This window comes from Triturus cristatus, chromosome 1_1, assembly GCF_964204655.1.
Source record: "Triturus cristatus chromosome 1_1, aTriCri1.1, whole genome shotgun sequence".
NCBI classification, from domain to species: Eukaryota; Metazoa; Chordata; class Amphibia; order Caudata; family Salamandridae; genus Triturus; species Triturus cristatus.
Window position 1 is genome coordinate 265,969,645 of NC_140579.1, and position 22,371 is coordinate 265,992,015.

The 22,371-nt window shown below is 41.5% G+C and overlaps 1 protein-coding gene across 2 annotated transcripts in view; it reads right to left on the reverse strand.

Annotated features, from left to right (window-relative positions):
* Positions 1-4,243: 4,243 nt before the first annotated feature.
* LOC146870105 (rho-related GTP-binding protein RhoA-D) overlaps positions 4,244-22,371 on the reverse strand; it is a 401,884-nt gene continuing 383,756 nt past the window's right edge. For both annotated transcript variants that reach the window (XM_085628086.1, XM_085628050.1), the window contains exons 3-5: positions 17,900-18,020; positions 11,994-12,124; positions 4,244-6,115 (exon numbers count right to left, since the gene is read on the reverse strand). In XM_085628086.1, coding sequence (XP_085484212.1) covers positions 5,942-6,115; positions 11,994-12,124; positions 17,900-18,020 — 426 coding nt within the window. In that variant the 3' untranslated portion in view covers positions 4,244-5,941. The remainder of the gene's footprint in view (positions 6,116-11,993; positions 12,125-17,899; positions 18,021-22,371) is intronic.

Sequence of the window (22,371 nt, forward strand, 5' to 3'; positions counted from 1 at the left end):
AATTAGCTAACATTAAAGGAAATAGGGAGACAAGATGAGAATAACACAAAACAAGACAAAGTAGATTTAGAAGCACCAGATGAGTTAGACATATCGCACACTGTGACAGACAATGGCACTGCTTTAAATTTATTTACAAAGTTATTAGTGCAGTATGTGGACACTATGGAAGTTATTGATTGTTATGTGTGTATGAAATTACCAGCATCAGTAGTAGAAGGTGTGACATATCATCATATTCCATTAACATATGGTATATATTGTAGTGTGTTTGCAAGTTTGTTTTATAGAACAGGGAAACTACAATATTATTATTCTAATGTGGAAATGATTTTTTTCCGAGGTTCCTATGCGAAAGAGCTTGAACCCAGTTCTTAGTACTAAAGACGCACAGTTTATGGGAGAATATTTTCTAACAATGAAGACAATAGATATAGCTGAAGCACACAAGCACAATTTAACATGTAAATTACACGAAGAAGGAAAGATATTTTTGAATTTAGTTGAACAAAGGAGACAGGACTTCCAGAGAAGGGCTTCTGAACCAAAACCACAGATACCTAAGTGGGCTGAGAAAGATGAAATATATCAAACTGGCAAGACTCATGCTGCCATGTCCCTGGACTTTGAAAAGAAAGGGAAGATCTGCCTCCATAGATTAAAGACTGAATATAACAATGTGTTTATTTGTTCCAGTGAATGCCAATATAATTTCTTGATTATCGGAGGGTGTGGACTAAAAGGTGGAAAAGATACAGTATTTCCTGGAATTTATTATGTATGTGGCAATAAAGCTTATTTTAGATTGCCTGATCATTGGTACGGGAGTTGCTATTTTGGAATAGTATTCCCAAAGGTGTACCATGTGAAAAGAATCACTGGAAGCAATGAAGACACAAAGAAACTAACAAGTATAAAAAGAGCTAGTTTTTCTGAAATAGTAAGTGACATTTTCAGTACATTGATACCTTCAGTGGGAGTAATTCTGAATTCCCGTAAAATTTGTCAGCTATCTACGGTTATCTACTGACACTGCTGGAGGATTCTTGGTGATCAATACGGAAATGGTTGCGATCAGATCTATGGCTTTGCAAAATCGACTTGCTCTTGATGTATTATTTGCAAAAGAGGGCAGAGTCTGTAAAATGCTGAAAGCGCAACATTGTTGTACTTATATACCTGATAAAAGTGTTGAAATTGGAAGATATATTAAAAATATCACAAAATTGGAAAAGGAATTAAAACCACGGGAAGTTGATAGTGTATGGAAGAAACAAACAAATAGTATTTCTACAGTAGAGAGCTGGTTTTCTAACATCGGTAAAAGCATAACAGGGCAAATCATACTGCCCATTTTAGGAATGCCACTATTAGTCCTAGCAATAATGACACGGTTCAAATGCTGTAAGAAAAGACAGGGGTATGAAGTAAATGAAAGGAGTAAGAAAAGAAAGTATGAAGAGATACAACTTGAAGAACTGAAAGGAAATGTATATAAAAGAATGAAGGGTCTACAGAACAGAAAGGCAAAGGAAAACAATGAGAAAGTTGAAGAAGAAATTGAGATGTGCTAAAGTTGGCATCTGATTTAGTGATGGTAATTTAAAGATGCATAAAATGCCATCAGAGAGGGGATTGATGGAGCAAGGACTCGTATAAAGAGATTCGCTCGGAAGCAATCCTCTCAAATAACATATAATACCGTAATAATTGTGTTTGTAAAAATTAATAACGCACCAGAAAATCCGCACACAAAATCTAGGGGAAGCTTGCATATGTGTATAACTAACAAGTAACCCGTGTGTCTCTAAAATGGCTGCTAAACGTGGGATTTTGCTTTGCGGATGAGTCTACAGCATCTACGCAGTATGACGTACTATTGCTTGTAGGGAAAACTTTGCAGTTGCTCTTAAAATGGCTGCTTGAAACTCACATGATAATACGCATGCTTTGCTGAAACTAAACCATGTATGTTCACTAAAATGCTAATGTGTAAGATTTATATAAGTAAACGGGAATAGAGTAGAGATAAGTGGTATACAGTGAAATCATTTATTTTTGATTTTATATTTCTTTGTCTTTGACCTCTCTACTAGTTCGTTTTTGGGCCTCTGACCACTCCGCATGCGCAGACGAAATGACCCAGGAGCCATGGTGCAACGCCTAGAACGTCATCCAAAAACAGAGAAAAGAAACATGTCCTGAGAACAAGCATAATGTCCTGAGAATGGAAGAAATTTTAATAAAATTGTATACTTTGTATTGATTCATTTATGAACACGGGTGGAAAATAAAGCATAGGAAAGTCAATTAAGGGGAGGGAACATAGAACAATAAGTTTAATATTTTTCTTTAAGCTCAGCATGGTGTGATGATCATCTCCCCTTTCCTTGTCCAATCAGAGTTAGGAGTTTCGTAAATTCGAAACATTCAGGGGTGGTACATGCCATTAGAAAGGTATAATAGAGGTAGTTTAGTTAGATTAGCCCCACAGAGAGACAGAGAATGCTGAGAGACTGAGATGCTGTCCGAAATTTGAGAAAATACTGAAGAAGATCCAAATCCAGACTTAGAACTTTTGAGCCAAATTGGTTACAGAACATCGCGGAAGAATCGAGGAGGCACATATTAGAGAAGATCACGAAAGAATTGAGGAGGAAATAGCGTCAGAGAGGGGTGCAGTGCAGGCGCCGTATCTAGAAGAGGTCATCTGTCCTGAATCCTGTCCTGAGCTTTGGTCGCCTGATCTGTCCCAGGGGCCCTTCCCAATTCCTTGGCCACGGGGTTGGTTTCCACACCATACTAGGTAAATATAACTCTGTGTGGTATGTCAATGTATTGCCCTCTCTTTTCCCCCTACACAGGTTCTGTCATCGTAATAATTTTGTTGAACTATTATTCTGATTGACAAGGAGAGGAAGAGAAATTAATTCAAAGACCGTGTTCTAACTGTATTATGGTTCTTGGCTCACATGAATTTTATTAGATAAACATTTTAAACTCTCCTGAGTCTGTGGTTATTTAATAAAGGTTATTATATGTAATGTTTCACCTAATCAGCTAACTAAATGGTCCATTTGACTAGAGGAAAATACATTGGATCAAGAGGTTTGGTAAGAGATAAACAGATAAAATTCATCTTACAGGTATTAGCATAATAAATTGACCCCAGCGGTATTTACTAGCCTATATGAATGAGTGTGTTTATGGGCCCAAGTGAATGTATATTAAGTGAGTACCTGAAGGTTGGTAACCTGCTGGATCAATATAAAATATCAAAGAGGGGGAAGGAGGTCTCTTTGGGATCCCAGTCCTAGGCCTTTGGTTAAGGGACTGGGCAACCTGCCCCCTTTTCATTTTTTTATTTTCAGGATTCCCGGAAATGATGCTCCGTGTGCCGGTATTTGTGGTCGCAACAGAAATTTTTCTGCCAAGACCAGCCAATCAGAATATTCAAGTTTGGACACTGAAAGGGAGAATAGGAGATAAAGCTCCCTCTTCCAATTAAATTTCCTTATTGCTGGTTTCTCAAAAATAATGGAACGCATTTGCACCAAACCAAGCAAAAGCACTTCTTTGTGTGAAGTTCTTTTTGGCAACTTGAGTGTAATTCAGTTTAGTGGTGACTTCTGAGGTGGAAAAAAAAGTTTTCTTTACTCCAATGTATGCACTGGGTAGATCGGTCAAGTACATTACTCTCTTTTTACACTCTCTTTCATCCCACCCCACCCCCTTCTTGATGGAGCAGAATGAAACTTGCTATGCTGAAGCCAAATAGGATTAACTTGGTTTTTTGGGAAAATTGATGCAGATTAGTTGAACGGTTCCAAAATTATTATGACAATTAAAAATGTCTTTACAACAAAATGCTGACAAATAAGCATAACTATTGCTGGCTTTGTAATGAATGTATTCACATATTATATATAATATCATGAAACTTTTGAGGTAATAGACCTAGACAATGCTGCGATAATTCAATATTAAAAAATAAACAAGGAAAGCTCGTTTAATATCGGATTTGAGTACCTTAAAGAAGGTCTTCCATCGTTACATTAGCCAAAAGGCACATTCAACATGCTTTCATTATGTCATTTTAAAAGAAGACACACGAAAATGATAATATCGAGTTAACACTCTAAATTAACATTCATGTGCGGGTCATTTGCAAATGTATTTCCAGTTTCTTGCAGAATACCAAGACAGCAGTCAGTCGGTAGGCACAGAAACTTAAACACCAGTATGAGTTTATTGTTCCGCGGAACACATTTTATTTTTCAATTTTACATGTGAAAAGTTGCAATGTTTCAAATATCGACCTACAAGAAAAAAATAACAAAGCTATCTTACAAATGCAATCTTTTATTTCAGAGAGCAAAAGAGAGGGGAAAAGCACAATCATAAGTCAATGACAAGGACAGAGGAAAGACTAGACTGTGCAGTAGCACTGCAGAGAGCAAGAGGGCGCATGCCACAGCCTTCAACACACTGAATCCAGACAGAGAAAAGAACAGCCAACACAACCTTGCAGAGTCACTCTGCTTGTGTATCAAAAATTGCTGGTGTGTTAACGTGTGCCTTTTCTTCAACAGTGGAAATCAAAACAGAGCTGAGCAGAAACCATCTTAGTTTATGAACAGAGGGTTTTGTGCATATAAACTCAAACAAAATGACAAAATAAGTTGAGAACCTTAGCAGAAAGCATAAAAACCCCAAAAGCGAAAAAATAAAATTATGTGTCTCAAATGCACCACTGAGAATAATCCCCTACAAGCGTGCATCTCTACACCTCTGAGTTCCACCAAGCCACTAGGCCCAGAGGATTCCTGGATGCATTATTATGTTATGCACAGTGGTTCAGCTATTATCAATGAACCCCTGGCATTGCTTTACCAAACTACGGGCAAAACATCTTGCACTGGTATTTAAGAAACAACACAGTAGTCATAGAAATTGACTAAGTTGACAGAAGCAAGCCAGAATCTCAGCTCAGTGTTTTGTAACCACAGGTGTCCATGGAAGGGTGTAACATGCCACTTGTTTCTTGATCTGTTGTACTATATCTATGAGGAACCAATATTAATTTCTGAAGGATGTGCAGAACATCTTCATTAGTTTTAGAACACAAATTATATTACTTTAGGCAGTTCACCAATATCTAGTGCATTACTTGATTTGACCAAGTCAACTGGGATAATCATTTGCAACCCTGTAGGATTTCAATTGCAAATGACAGGTGAAAGCAAGCGTCAGAAGCTTCTACCCAACAGTGTTAAGTGATGCTCATTCTCAATGCCACATCATTCTGAAAGCATTTTGAAAAAATTGATGTAGGATTCCTTGTCTGCTCTTAATTAGTTTATTCCTAGCTGAAGCATGGTCAATCCTTTGTTAGATTTCTAAAGGTGGGTACAATATATGCAACACCACAATTACCAAGAAATCAATTGGCATTTTCAAATATGAAATTACATGATTTCGAACTCTGACCAAATCTACCCACTTCTGTCTTGAATTGATGGCCAACTGTCTATGGTTCACCAAGACTCGCACCCAGTCACAAAGAGTACCTAAGAGTAAAGGGGGCAGGAAACAGTTGGGGGAAATCAACCATATGAAACGCAGTTTGAACTAGTACACAAAGCCTATATTTTTTAGGCATAGAATATTTGCCAGCTGTTCAGGTCAGAGGAGGGCCTTGAAACGTCCCAGAGGTGCTTACAAATGTTAATAATTTCTCTCTCCTATTCACTTTTTCTTCAGATTGGGGTGATCCGTGCGCATGCTGAGTCGTGCACTGCTCGCCTCCAGACATAGAATTTACACCACTTCTTGCATACCCTACCCAAGTTTTATATGCGGGAAAACAAAAAAAAGACAGTACAAATGGCATGCAACTCATTTTTTGTTCCTTTTCTACTCAACAATTTATCTTCCTTATTTATAGAATCAGACACCGCTGTTTCTTTCTGTGTTTCCTAACTTGTAAGGCTGCCCGGGTAGCCATTTCAAACACTTCTCGAACACCGTCCTTTGTCTTTGCCGAACACTCCAAGTAGCCAAAAGCATTGATTCTATTAGCCATGTCTCTGCCTTCATCTGGTTTTACTGGTTCCTAAAATTCACAAAGGAAAATATCAGCAGAACTACAGCAACATTTATGCAAGTACAGGACAACTTAAGGATAGGAGAAGCTTAATCAAGATGAAACTATTTCTTCAGCCCCTTCAAGCATTTCAGACAAGATGGCCACCACTTAATTTGTAATTGGTCTGTGCACATTTGGCCATTGTTGTATAATTGCAACAGACCTCTGAATTGTATGTGTCCCTCCCATGGCTAGGAGGCCTGTGCTCACCACCTGGACGCTCCAAAGTGCACGTGTCACTTTGGCCGGCTGTTTTGCACCAGCCAAAGTGACACGAGTACTTTGAAGCTCTCCACCCTGCTGTCTTAAGACTGCCGGCTGGATTCCAAGCACATGCCTCCAGGACCTGAAGGAGCATCCAACCAGCCTGCTCCTTCCAATACAGGCACTTCTCTCATGCTGGTTAATAGCATGAGAGTGGCATCTGGATTGGTTAGGGGAGCTCTTCATGCATCGGAGAAGGAGAACACCACAGAGGAGGACGCGGAGCCTGTGGGTAAGAGCCGCTTTATTTTATTTTATATGTGTAATACATGTAAGTGTAGTGGTTGTGCTTTATTTTGTATAGTCTTATGTTTTTATTCGGGCTTTTGGAGGGAGTAGGTATTTTATTTTGGGATTGTGGAGGGAGGAGTGGTTTCCTTTCTGGTTTTGGAAGAAGGGGGTGTGTTTTTTTGGGGGGTGGGGGTGGAGTGGTAGGGCATTTCACTTGCCCCACCACTTAGAAAGGGTACCAGGCACCCCTGAATACCACATACCAGTGGGAGAGAGCAACACAGAGTTCGGGGTAGGAAGGAAAAAGCGCACAGATGAGCACTGTCAGAGGAGAGAGAAGCAGACAGGAATGTGAGAGAAACATGGAGAGGGAGTGTGTGAGAGAAACACACAAGGGAGACAGCTGGAAAAAACATGCACTCTCAGAGTGCTTGAGCAAAAAAAGATAAATGTACTTCTCTAAAGGTGAGCAGTGAAAAGACACAAGCAAATGGGTTATGTCACCAAGGACGGACACACATAAGTTGGACAAGGTAAGCCATTGAATGAGACGTATGCATATAAAGCCAATCAATTGTAAGCAATTGGTGGACCTTTAAGTCCTTGGTAAACTGTTTCTGATAAGCTGCAATAGTTCTTTGCAACACATTGACAGGTTCGACCTCAAAACTGCATTACTGCTTTATAGATTTTACAGAACAAAGTAATAGCAGTAGGGTGAATAATTTAAGATTGTTTCAAGAAGAGGAGGCAGGGGAACAAAACGATATACCACCCTCACAATGTGTTTGGAGGTGTGTGGAGTTCCCAAAACAATCTAATCAGTATATGGAGAGGAGAAGTTTATTAGCTAAGGAAAATAGACAAATTCTGTAAATGCTACATCCATCATATGCCTTACTTTAAAACCCAGCCTGTGACCCATCGGCAAATAGTGGGAAAATGTAATATTTCTTCTGAGGGAAATTTGTTAATACAAATAATTAATCTAACAGCTGCATTTTATGCACCTAAGAAGGCAGACCAGAAAATATCCGAGGAAAGTCAGTTTCCATACTCCAGCTGCATCCTAATGATAGTAATGGTTGCGATTTTACAAGATGGGGCGAATCTGGAAAGACTTTTCATAGTAGTCACAGATGAAAACATCACAAGCAGAAGAGACTGCTGTGGTTTGTGGGGGAAATGGGCTCATTAAAAGCAAAAGATCTTTTTTGATTTGGTCTACACACAGCTTTTATCTGGTTACTGTTGACGAACTATTGTGTACAATAACAATGCTTAAAGTGGGATTTGGTTTAGCCCACTGCTTATCATTAGTTTGCATTCTTGTCAATCCCATTTGCTTGCTTCTTATTTCATGGATTTCCTTCCTTCTTTAGCATTTGTGCCTCTCCCGAGCAGAACTTCTTTACTATCCTTGTGGGTGGATAACTACAAGTCTTTCCATTCCCTACATTCAGGTAACATTTTAGGTCTCGCTTCACAGGGCAGTTGTCTGCATGACTCATTGTTATATACCACTGTGGGCTTTGGCACCACCCAGAGGCCACCCAAATATTTCTCTCGCCTCATGCCATTGGCTGTTTGATGTAGCATTCCATCTCCTTTCTGGCACTGCAATCCATGAGAGACTATTTTTCATCTCAAAAGCACCATCAACACCACTGTTGGGGCAAAAACGACCCTGCATACTATACAAGTGTGTATCCCTAACCTGAGTACCCGACTGCATGTGAAGCTGATGTCCTGGCATTTATTTTGCTCACACTAGGTCCAGGACCTGTCATGTGACCTGAAGGGATGCATCACTCGTGCCCTGAAAGGAGACAGTAGACTACTGTTACTGTCCCGGTTGTATTAAATAAAAAGGTGGTGGCAGTGTATTGTGTTTTGGGATTTGTAGGACTAGACCTTTTTCTCAGTGTCATTGCGAGCCTGGTCAACAAAACCCTCTTGTGTAATGTTTTGCTGTTATGTGAAACCAAGAGTTCACCGCTGACATCTCATATGCATGTCAAGTGTGTGTATGTATGTATACAGTGAGTGTGACATGCATGGTGGTAGGAGATATTGTGTATGTGTGAGAGTGATGAGTGTATATGTGTGAAAGATCGGTGTGTGGGTATGGACTAAGGGCAGCAGGATCAAGTGTTGATGCCTTTGGTTGCAGCATGGCACTAGATAAAGGGTGAGGTTATCTTCCCAGACAGTGGAAGAGTATTACCTGAATTCCTGTAGCTGGAAGGTAGAGACAGACCCTGATGAGAGGCGAAAAAAAGGATTGCCTTTATAATTTCCATATAAATTCCATAAGGGCTTTGCTTCACGGGGCTACGGATTAGTTCTTCTTGCGCACTCATTTGGTAGATGACATAGGCAAACGGTGGCACCGCAGTTTGTTGCTCAAGGTGAGGAAGTTTCCAGATACGCCTGTCTTCTTGTCTGTCTTTGATTAGTACTAAGAAGGCTGATGACAGCCAGGTGCAGTGATCTTACATTTCATTGTGTCCCAGTTGTGGGTACTCCTACTTGGACCCAGTCCCATTGCTATCTGCTTTTTAAGCCATTACACCAGACAAAGGCTGTGTATTGAGAGCAGCCTGAAAAGTACATTTGAAATGGAACCAACCTAACAAGGTTCTGAAGCATAAGATCATGGATTCACATACTGAGTCTGCAAAATGTGCATAGTTGTGGGAACCACAGAACCCCACTCTGGCCCAGTCCCTTGTTCTTCCTGACTAAGGAAGGGAGTGCTCTGCAGAGTACTTAAAGAGCTGCTGTGAAATCAAGGCTGGGGCTGTATCCCAGAGGTGAGGAGACACCACTTGAATTCAGCATTTTCTACTGAAATAGCGGTGGATCTACCAGACCAGCCTTCATGCCTGCTGACAAAGGGAAGGAGTGTCTGGCTCTGCAAGAAGAGACAGTCTAAAAAGAAAGGCCCAGCATATTGAGAGGGGAGAATCACCCAGAAGAATCTGAAGATCCTGAGACAGCCATCCAGGTGTGACTTGTGCTGTGAATGCCCCCTATGGTCTCTCCGTGCAGTTGTTGAAGAGCTATAAGACTATTAGATTGTGTCATTCCGTGTCACCAGACTGTGAGCTGAGGACCAAGTGACTAGTGCTGCTGTTCGAGGAAAGAGACTGTACCGATGTCAAAGGACAAAGCCCCAAAGTAGCCCAGATGCTGCAAAAGCCCCCATTCCCATGAATAAGACTCCGCCTAGAAGGTACAACTTTAGGAAGCAGATTTGCTGTCTGCAACTAATCATGGTGGGTCACCGCTGCATAAGACTGGTGCTTCAGCATAAATCTGCTCCCAGAGCCAGTACTGTGAATACAGTCATGATTGTGGCAGCCCCTGCAGTGATGTACAAAAGTGTTCACACCTTGAGGGTGGAAACTCAACCCACACCATCCCACAGCTCAGACAACCGCTGATCAGCAACAGGAACACATGGGACTTAGCTGAACCTAGGGATGAGAGAGCGAGTGAGATGCATGGACGAATCTGCTGTATCCCTTTGAGATTTTGTTGTACAAAAGCCACTGAAACTACAGAGCTGCGCACTTAACTTGTGAGAAAGAAATTTGTGCTAGAGCCTAATTCTTTCCCGCCCTCTAGTATAGTGGGAACGGTAATAGTGGGATCGCAACCATATTGAAAGAGGGATGGATAACGAGGAAGGAAGGGAAGTGTAGTGCCCCATGGTTATAGAGCAGCTCATAATTCTGAATGACGTGGTCATTGGATTGTGTAGTATTTAGCTCTATTTTGAGATAAAAACTACTTTTTTCATAAAAATAGGAACTGTACTAGACATTATGTTATTGTGTCTCTCGCTTGATTGCAGAGTTCTGAGCTCTTGTCCACCTCGCTAACCTTAGTCAAGTGCAGAAAGGGTTGCACTAGGTCTAATTTGAGGAGCCTTAGTACAATGGACCCCAGGAGACCAGTGGCAGACGTCTTCTAACACCTTGGTTGGGGCCAGGCCCGGTAGCCCCACTATGTCCTATGACCGCCTCCCCGCATAGAAGGGGACAACCACACATTAAATTCTTTACCTCATAGCAGCATTTTTTGTAAAAAAAGTAACCGTTGTTTCTTCTTTTCATTGCAGGCCTTTTTAATATTAGTAAGAATTGAAAATGAAAGCAAGACCATAGGCTTTGCCAATACTGGTTTCTTTTTCATTCAGCACTCAATAGGACTGTGTGTGGGTTTCTTTGCCCTCTTGTGGTGCTTTCTCTGCACGCACAATCTCAGTGGTGCACTCATTCCCTGCACCTCTATTCTTTCCTAGCCCGTAATTTTTAATTTCTTTTTTAATTACACCCATTTCCTCTGTAGTTCCCCCATTCCATTCTGCTCATCGCCATCAGCGGTGTATAACCCTGCTCCTCCATTGTTTCTCACTCCCCGATGTCCCTTTCTTTCAATTATTATTTATTTTACCAGTGCCTAGCAGCTGCAATTTCCTACTGGGCCACTCCATTCACTATATGCAACTTCGCTCCCCATTTACTTTTTATTTTTATTTACTGTTGCAAGATGGGCATTGACCTTGTTCGAAATGGAAAAAAAGTGGAATTGGCAGCCCGTCATAATGCCTGGTGCTTAGTGTGCGTGCACAGGTATGCATGATAGGGGCGACGTAGCAGGCCGCATAGGTGCATATGCATGGTTGATGCATGAAAATGTATATATCATCATACTGCGGAGACATGAGTGTTGACGTTTTTTGACAATGTTATGCAGCATCAGCAATAAACTATTTTTAAACGTGTTGCCCACGCAGAACTGCATCTGCAAAAAGCCTTGACAAAGCCAAAAGCAGAAACCCACTGGCTTTGCCACTGCTTATTGTTTTAAAAGGAATACTGAACACAGTCCTGGAGAATACTTTAAGGGGCGTACCAATGTCATTCAATAGAATTGTAGCTCAGTAATCCATTCTAGTTATATTTCATCAAATTTAAACAGTAGACAAAATAGTTATCTATTCCATATTGTTTTATATGTCTAATTAAAACATATATAAAAAGAAAATCAGGTGAATTTACAGTCCCAATGAACCTTTATTAACTGAAAGGAAAGTAGCCATACCAAGCTCCTAAACAATATTAAATACATAGCATAATCAAAAGCTTTTAGGCTGCATACATTAAATATTAGGCACTTCCTTTTCGTTAAGGTTTGCTTAAAATTGACTTTTTAAACCAGTACTTTCAGATAGGAACCTTGTCAGTTGCCACTCATCCTGAGCTATGAAATACACCTGGGAGAACATCCATATGCCAGTACAACAGCCGATAGCACGAAGACCCACTACGTGTCCTACCTGTTTCATCTTGATCAGTTCTCTTCTAGTGTGTTCATCATTCCTTAAATCTTTTTTGTTTCCAACAAGTATTATAGGCACATTTGGACAAAAGTGTTTTACTTCGGGAGTCCACTTCTCAGGAATGTTTTCTGTTAATTAAGAGGGGAAAACAATAATGTTAGGATTTAAAATCAGCAAAAAGGTGAAATGGGTAAACTTAGTTGAAGCCGACTTTCTTTAAACAGATATCCCAGCCTTGAGTTTTTTTTTTTTTTTTTAAGTGGGATACAAAATAAAGCTTCTAGAATCTAGAATGTTCTCTGTAGGCGTGGATCATCACATAATATGCGCAATATCCAGGCAGGAGGCTCTCCCCTACAAATATTTATGATCTCTAGACTAGGACAGTCAGGCCTGTGTAGTTGAAGCCCCAGATCCAAGGTAAAGCTTTCATCAAGAAAAAGAAAAACTCTGTTGCTTTAAAATGTAATCAAATATTTTGCACCCGGGCATGAAAACAAGAGGACAGAATTAAAGTTTAGTTTAGATTTCATTGGTTCAATCCCTTGACAATTCCCGATTTTAGATTTTAAACTGAAAGAATTGGAATGTTTCCTTCAAGTCAATTTTCTTATTGCTGGATAAAATGTTCAAACAGTACCTAAAATATGATTTTACCCATATCATCAATTCAACTTAAATGATCGCTAAGGACTCCATGGAATGGGAGCACTGCTTGGAACAATAGCCCTCTACGGGCCTGATTACGACCAGCGTGTTACACTGTGATGCCTGCACCAATGGAAATAAAGGTGGTGTAACATTTATCACACCTGGTAATCACCAGGATCAATAAAGCTTGCAATCTTTATTAGACTTCGGCAGATTGAACCTGACAGAATTTAACATGAGAAGAAACTTGGTATTTACCAGGACATTCAGGTTTCGGTGCAGTACGCACCAATATCCATACGATAATCACAAAAACGATGCAATTTATCGCACCTTATACATTCTGAAACCCAGGGTGCTGTATTTGATCGGTGCAATAAATTCTGACCATTCCTCCATGGCACTAATAGGTCCTATGCAGTCGGTAAAGCTTAGCACCATTTCTATTCTAATAACTTCATGTTTTATAACAGTGACACACTTCTTTCAAGTACTCAATTCACAGACAGCGCCTCCATGTCGAAGGGGAATATTTGCCAGACAGGATTAATGGGAGACGAATCACTTTAATGGTCATCATGGTTTAGGTAAGAGGAGATTGTCTCAATAAGAAACCTAGCATTTTAGAGCCCATGTTTAGTAATAATTTTTGTCCCAGGTTCAATCCAGACATATCACTGGACACATTTTATTCATGATTGATAGAAGTTGTTTGATGCTAAGTGAGTGTGTCTTGGGTGCCAATTGGATGCAACAAATGCATATCGTGCGCACACAATTCTTTACTGACATTACAGAGGTGGCAACATTTAGGGGGGGGTATCTGAAGAGTGATTGGGGAAATGTAAAGAAAGTAGATAAGCAAAGACATAGTAACTTTATAAAAGTTTTGTTTGCATTTCCAAGATATATCCAGCCACCTAACTTGCAACCGCTTGGATGAGCCGGTGTGCTACAAAGTGTGGAAGTGAACAAATCTGTCCAGTTTTACATGATGACACTAAAAGGCTGGTATTGACCTGGAATGTGCAGCGGTCTTTGATGGCTGAGGTCCAACTACAGAAAGTTTATTTTGAGGGCACGTGTTGTGCCCGTCAGAGAAACAGGCTGGTTAAGAGAGAAACTGCGAGTCCCTGACAGGTCCACATCTGGGACATTGAAAAGACTCCAAAAGAATCAATCACATGCCACGTGCAGCACTCGGTCTTTTGCCTAGATTTATGCTATACAAATACCATATAGACACATACATACATGCCATCCTTGTTTTAAATGAGACTACGACCTCATTGCAGATGATTGTGTCTGCTACCATTATTTCAAGGATGCATTATGGCAACGCCTTGTACATTGGCCTGCCATTAAACTTGATCAGGAAATTGCAGGTGGTGGAGAACGATGCAGCCCTTCTGGTTTTTGGCCTGCCCAGAAGGGCGTATGCCTCTGACCTCCTTACCAAACTGCACTGGCTGCCGATGAAGCAAAGAGCCATCTTCAAAGGCCTCTGCATCACTCATAAAGCCCTATACGGCCAGACCCCTGCATACATTAAGGAACGCTTTCAAATATATACCCCGAGACGTATTCTGCGGTCCTCGGTGGCGGGTCTTTTAGTCCCCCCTCGGTTTAAACTCGCCTCCAAGGAGTGCAGGGGTTGTTCGACTTCTTCCACATCTCTGGAACAACCTGCCGGAACATCTGCGCAAGGCGCCCGTTCTTTTGAAATTCACAAAACTTCTTAAAACTATCCTGTTTAGAGAGTCATTAGAATAACACCTCACCTTTTCTTATGTTATTGCACGGTACTAGGACGCTATCTTCCTCTCCAAAGCGCAAAGAGACCAGTTGGTGAATCTGCGCTATATAAAAGTCCTTTAACATAACATAACATAACTCATTCTGAAAGCTACGCCTGGATGTAAAACTCAACTTCCTCATATAGGGCCTTATTAAGAGTTTGGTGGTGCATGGGCACCCCACACCTGCACCGCCAAACCCATGTAGAAACCATCCGTCAGATCAGGAGTTTTCTCCTGTCTGGCGGATGGTTCTTTGGCATTCCCAGAGCAGTGCCTATAAAATAGGCACTGCATTGGGAACGTCAAAGGCAATACCTGCACTGCATGCACTTCTCCAGTCCATGCAGAGCAGGTACTGGTATGCATGAACACAGGGGGGCATGCACATGATGACGCATTATTATAATTTTATTGTTCCGAGCGGAGGCGGTTTTGCGGGCGGGGCTGGGCAGGTTTGAGGAGTGGTGGCACTCTCTAAGTGTGCATGACTGTTATGCCGGCCATCTTAGGCCGGCCAACCAGTCATGTGTACTTTGCATGTTCTCCACAGGCTGTTTTGTACAGCCGGGGTGCAGAACATGCCCAGGATCACAGTTCCTGTCTGAGTGCCGACCAACCACAATGCTTTGATTGGCTTAGGGAAGCCTGGGTGTTTCTGGGTCTTTCAATATTGCTATCCGGTCATCCAATTTAGTGGGATAACTCTGGTAATGTAAAAAAGGCGGCCCAAAAATGTGACTGCTGTTCTAAAATTTTGCACTATTTTGCAGAATCAAGGTGATGTGGAATTATATCCACTGGCGTTTTGTGGTATAATGTTTGAATTACATTTTAAGCCAGGTGGTGGCTGCTCTTGGGAAGCAGCAGTGAGGCAGGGACACTTGCTGGCCGGCTACCGCCTCTCCTCCATCCTCTTCCTTCTGTAGAAGCAGGAAGCTATTTACCAGAAACTTTCTTTATAAAGGGTCTACTGGTCTCCAAAGTAACTTTCCATCAGCTGGGGTGGGCATTCTAATTATTCTTCACCCCAGATCACAGTTTAGCTAGTTTAGGCTCATCTAAATACATGGACAGTTGCAGGAGTCAAGTTTTCACTACACAGTAATCGATCACAAATGTATTCATTTTTTAGTGGAGGTTAAACCTGAAAATATGAGCCAGGGTGGCCACCAGAGTCTGATGTAACAAGAAATTGAGCATGTTTCATCTACAACAGACTAGGTATTTTTTAGTTCACAATTTTTTTGACACTTCCACTCTCACATCACTATATAGTCCACACACTACAAAATGCTCCCACTTCTCTGTCGGTCGTAGCACGCCCCGTCCCACATCGGGGCGGGAAAAACGATGATGAAGCATGCCACCAAGGGATCTTTTGGTGGGTGAGGGTTATTTTAAGAAAACTTATTGTTTTCCTTACATGAATTTACAGGAAGAATAGTTACTTCAGGAGTATGGGTAGACTTTCCATGGCTATTTATATTAGACAGGAGGCTGAGTCCACAGCGAACCTGACCTCTTTCTCCCCCTTTTTTTGAATTCGTATTTATGAAACTGAACACCTTGAATCTGTTGCAAATTCCCAGGCTTCTCCAATGAGCAGCGAATGGTAGCTCTACAACAACCTCTAAGAAGCTCTCCTGTGTACAGTCCAGCCGAGTAAATTAGAAGCTTTTGCCTGGAAGTATTAATATATGTCTACCAAAATTAACAAGTGGGTATTCAAGAAGAAAATATGTGTATGTTCAGGACTCGTAACTTGATGTTTGGGGAAACATGGTTGAATTTTATTTAAAGCTGATATTTAAGTAATAAATCATGTAGTGTTGAGGACACGTATTGCTTAGATTATTTCGTTAGTGCCAAGGGCATTGATGCTATGGCTGTTATATGTTACCTATGTAAAGGCATTACAAATTGGCAAAACATTTTTACATTACTGGCAACCCTTCCTGATGCACTGACATGATTATTGTGAGTAAATGTGCACAGGGCTGCCCCTTATATACTCTTGTCTGACGTGGTAACTATTAGAACACCAACAATATTAGTCGCTCAAGATTATTTTCAATAAAATTTAGCAGCACTTATTACAGAAAAGGTTGGAGACCCCTGCCCTAACACAATTGTTCATCCTCTTCATTATATAGTTTAAGTATACTTCTTTCCACTTTTGATTTTATTTTTCAATGCATGCATCCCAAAGCTAATTTCGTTTGTTAGCTATAGGTATCTCAAAGAAGGGGCAGGGTTCCCTTCTCTGGACCATACCATGGTTTTGCTTTTGTATGTTATGGAGCCATGGTGTAAGAGCAGAAATGATATAGATGTTGTTTCTGAAAAAAAATCTTGCCTATTTGAGGTGGCAAAGGAGATACATAATGGAAGCACTGATTCTCAACAGGTAAACATATTTTACTGCTCTCTCATGCTTAGATCCTTTTCGTCCCAGAGACCAAAATCAAGAACCAAAATTCTGCAATACCATGTCTGCTAATAAAACCTTTTCCTCTTGTTTGTTTAATACATTTCCACAAGGCCAACATACCCATATTTTGACATTTTAGTTTATCATAATCATTTTAGATGAGCCTCCCTGACCGGATGTATAGAAACCCATTCTCTAGTAGTAACCCATTGCCTTTCATTTCTTATGTAGGTACAGGGGAACAGAAGATCCTTTATATATGGGATAAAGTACCCCTTGCTGTACATTATAATGAATTGCAAATCATCAAGGAGTTCCGTGACTATAGAGAGGAGTGAGGCTGGAGCTGGAGTTCCTTTAGAAGGTTATGGCACTCCGAGGTGACTTGCAATATACTTATCATGTACAGCTGGGGGTTAATATTCCTTAGAATACATCATCACACCATCACCTTTCCCACAACCCACTTAACTCCTTGGTGCAATGCTCTTTCAAATGAGAGGGTATGTTTGCAAACATGAACAATAAAAATAGAATCTCAAGTGCAAAATCAAACACAACTTTTTAAAAGGTGATGCAGTATATCGGAATGTGCAGACACATGCAGAAAGAATCTAACATATGTAATTCCCAACAGAGTGCATACATATTTTGCCATAATATCTCTTATTTGCGATCCACTGTGATCTACAAAAACAAAGCAGATGAAAAAAAATGCGACTTTTTATTTTGTTGCTTAAACAGTTGCTTTAAATATACTCCATGACCTCACATGACCTGCCTTTCCCCTCGGCTGCTGCGTATGGCAGTAGACACTGTTATAGAGAAACTCAACAGCAAAAAATATTACAGTTGAGTTTGGACATCAATTCTTTATATTAGGCATCTAGGTGAGTCACAAGTCACCTATTATAAAGGAATTAGAGACAGGTTTTTATACAGAGAGTGCAGAATCCCATGTACGAATTCCCATGTATTATAATGTGTTATACGGGTCATGAGATAGAGTGGTAGGCACCAACCTAAACTGTCTGGGCTGTCAATGGAGAAGCACATAAGAATAACATCTGTGTCTGGGTAGGAAAGTGGCCGAAGTCTGTCGTAGTCCTCCTGTCCTGCTGTGTCCCAAAGAGCAAGCTCCACCTAAAACAGAGAAAGAGTTGGAACTTTAATGGTGTTGATGCTTTTATAAATAGAAGCACTTTTAGTATGAGAATTTTGTATAGCTTGCACACAATCAAGCAGATATGTTATTGTTGTGTAGGCAGACAGCAAATTAATAATTAAAGCAAATTGTTTTTGTCTTTAGCCTGTAAAACTACTGTTTCTTGCTTAACAAGTGTTGGGATGAGCTGTAATGATCCATACATATACCCACCACAAAAGTAAAATTATCATTGATATGACATTTTTAAGCCCCAGTAGGTCTTTTCAAATTACATGATCACGTGTATTTTGAGTTGGGCGAAACCTCCTGGTTCTACAACGTACGGATGAGTGCTAACGGAATGTCCCTTTTAAAGGACAGTTTCCCTCACCCACCCAAAGGTGGAATACTTCATGGTAACCTTGCATTATGAACCTAGTCATAATGCGGGCTACACCCCTCTCTTCAAGAGAGGGAGGAGCTCACCAATGTTTTCTTTGGTAGAAAGAGATATGCTAAATTCCTTATGTGAGCTAGGTGTGAGGAATGGGGCAAAGCAAAAATGGGTGTGAAGTAAAACTTGTTCCAGGATGCCCAGTAGACTTTATTAGGGCGCACTTGGACCAGGATTAAAAACCAAGCTATACCAGGAAAGGGATTGAACCTGTCGGAGTGAAGAGTGAAGGTTTAATCCCCTCCTGTTATTGCATAATTATGCAAAGTCAGTGTTGAAATTTCAAATGAAGGAGAAGAAGCTGATAAGGTAAGTAGAACCCTTTATTCTGGACATCGACTCTCCACAGTGAAGAGTTGCCCAACATTCTAATGTGAACTCTAAAGGAACATTGCATTGTAGGCAGGAAACGAGGGGTGTAGGGTAGAACTGTACCAATACTAAACAAGCATTTGCAATGCAATAGGTCTCACATTTACACAAGTTTGAGCTATTGACATTGCAAATAATTCCTTTTATATATTTTTTCGTTTTAAAAACATAAATAAAAGGCATTGTCATTTACAATGCCAATAGCTTTAACTCGTGTCCATGGAGTTTGCAGAGAGTTACCAACGCATATCTGTATTTGCAGCAGAAGATACAAAGGCTGTACGATTTCTAGTTTTACATGATTTTGATTCAGTTTTAAAGAAGAATGCCATTCAAGAAACCTGCACGTGAGGAAGTGGTGCAGAATACATCTAGTGCCTAACACAAAACAAGAGTACATTTATGTGAAAGAGAAAGACAAAGGTTATTTAAAATGCCTGTCCATTGAATCGTTGGACCCTTTGTTGGAACTTCAAAAAAGAGAACACATTATTTATTTAATGAAAAGCTGATGCTTAGCTCAGTCAGTGAGACTAGAAGATGATGCTGTATGATTCCCCAACAATTACCGCAAAGTAATAATCTAAAAAAAGATGGCACAACAAAAAGATGGAGGGTGTGGCGGCCATCGCGACTGACTCCGGAATCTGGGGATCACGGTTCGATCCCCGGTGCCGGTGGCAGATTAGCCCAGCACCATGTGACTCTGGGCAATAGCTTGTTTAATCTTCCCGACGGCCCCCAGCGCCTAGAGACCCTTACGGGCGATTGCTCGCGCTTTATAAATGTGGATTATTATTATTATTAATCATTGTCGGCGGGGGAGAACAGGATACTGCTGGAGTTATGGGAAGAAGGCTGAAAAGTACATAATATTGTCGGTAAGATTAATACAATCATAAGTCATACTGTAAGAAAGCACATGACTCAAAATAGTACTTACTGCAGAGCCATTCAATACCATTAGATTCCACATTTGTAAAGCGCAAATTTATCACGCTGGGAGCCGTCGAGACGATTAAGGGAGCTGTTGTCCAAAATCACATGAGGCAGAGCTGAGCTGCCGCTGGTGCCGAGTCAGTCTCTCTGGCCGCTGCGCCACACCTCTCCCAGCCAGAATCTTACTAATGGGTCAAAGTGCAGAAGGAATAAAGTGAACACCTCACAGCTGTGAAGGAGTGTAAGATCGGTAAAGCTGTTAGCAAAGAATGTGCCAGCTCAGTCGCCATTCTTGGTCTCTATCCGAAAGGTTGTATCACGTAGAAATCAAATAATTGCGCATATCTCTATATGCATTTCTTAAGTGAGCAATACCTGAAGCAAAGGGCCGGATACAAGTGTTTCGTGTCAGAAGTAATAATCAAATTCAATAAAACCCAACACTATTGTTTTTGGAACCCATATGATGCGATTTATGCCTAATCCGACATTTGGGAGAAACACACGTGCATGTTAGTGCTTATCGCACTAAAAGCTAAATGTTCCAGTAAATGCTGCGCATTTTCCCCAGATAAATGCAGACAGGTTTGACCTGCCAAAATTAAACTAGTGTGCAAACTTTATTGCACCCCGTATATACGGGGAGAGATACACATAACCCCAGTTATAGTTACAATCCCAGCGAAAGGAACACATAAACGTACATAGCCTAAAAATATACGGACCCTGGTTTTGTACTTCTGTCCTGCTCTCTACTCCAGCTCCCAATAAAAGCAGAACGACTGTCCAAAACACAGATGATCACTGTGGCCCCCATCTCCATCACACCAAAGATATAGAGGCATTATATCAATACTGCTGATCAAAAGATAAACAAGTGAAAATCACTTATCTGAGGGTAGAAAAGGCAAGAAATATTATGAGAAACGTTTTGCCATACTTGGTTCTGTGCTATGGGCAAGGTTTAATATGTTAATAACTCCCTAACTGTCCAATGCCCTTTTGCGTGCATGTGTGAGGTTTGATTAGTCATAAGATACACTTCAGAAGGGTGCGGAATAGGGAACACACACCTGTGCCTCGTGTACAGTTGACCAACCATAGGTCAGCTTGCTGACAAGAGAGCTCACGTCATGTCTGACAGGGACACCTTTATCCCACCATGGCTCTTTCCCTGGTAAAATGTTGCATTCTGGGACCTCTAGTTTATCTTATTGCATTGATGGCTAGGGCTAAACTTGAAAAGAGCCAGTAACAAAAAATCCAGGACTGTTTAAAGTGTCACTGATAAGTACTTATGACTACTACTGTCTGAAGACCATTGCATCTTGTGACCTAGCGGCGAAAGGTTAAGTAAAGAGACCACGTTATCAGATCACACTTCTAATTGAAATGGAGAAGAGAAGTGGGTATGAGCAAAATATCGAAAGAGTCCAAGCTAAGGAGTGTGAACCAAACAACATAACGGCTCAAGAGTGACAGTTCAAAAACAGTTCATTGAGAGGGCACACTAGTATGCGCATCACAGGAAGAGACTGCTAAGCATCCACATGATCAAGAAACGATGGCAGTGAGAGTGTGCAGACTGGGTAAGAGTGCAACATACCAGTGGCAGCATGGGGAAAGCGCACAGATTAGTAACAGAGCCAAACTGTGGCAGTAAGTCTCAGTCTGCAGGTGTCACGCGCACACTTACACGAGTTTACTCACTCCCTCCCAAAACGCTTAACTCTGGCTACTGCTGCACTTTGATTCACAACTAGCAGCAATGGTGCACATGTTACTTGCTTAGATTGGGAATCATAGAGACGAGGCTACGCTATCAGGTGCGCGCCCAGCCCAATGGCAGTGGGAGTCTGCTCACATGACACCTGTGTCGCCGTTGAGGTACAGGGCCGTTCCAAGCACCATCATGATCCCCAGGGCAAGAATGTAGGGCCGCCGCCGGCCCCACGGGGAGCCACAGTGGTCGCTGGCGGAGCCCGCCACGGGCTGAAGCACGAAGCCCAGCAGAGGGCTGATGAACCAGACCAGGCTGTAGAGGCTGCGCGGCAGGCCCACGCTCAGCAGCATGGGCATGACAAAGGAGGACTCCACTGCATAGCAGAACTCCCAGCTGAACATGACCATGCTGTGCATGACCAGCCGGCCCGTGGACCTGCGAGGTGGCTCTAGCACCCCTGGGGCGTGCTTCAGGTCTGCCTCGCTCAGCTGTCTCGGCAGACCAGACATGCTGCGAACATCGTAGGCCAGGGCCAGGTGCATGGTTTCCTTGGGGAGAGTCATGAAAGGCTGCCAAGTGGGAGCGTCTGGAGCTCACATATGAGGAAGGGGTCTCCTGACTCACCCTAGCGGCTCTCGTCTGAGAGGAGTGGCGCCCTCCAGCCCTTTCTCCGTCCGAGGCATCACAAGGTATGGAAAGCTTAACAAATCCTTTGTCGGGGCTCATTAAAGATGGGTTTTAGCAGGGGACTGCCTGCGGTGCTCCAACCTTGAATGAAATTAACTGTTTTAGGATTCTACTTAAAGAACGAGACATGTGTTTTCAATTATCACGCCCGTGTCTGGGCACGATAATTGAA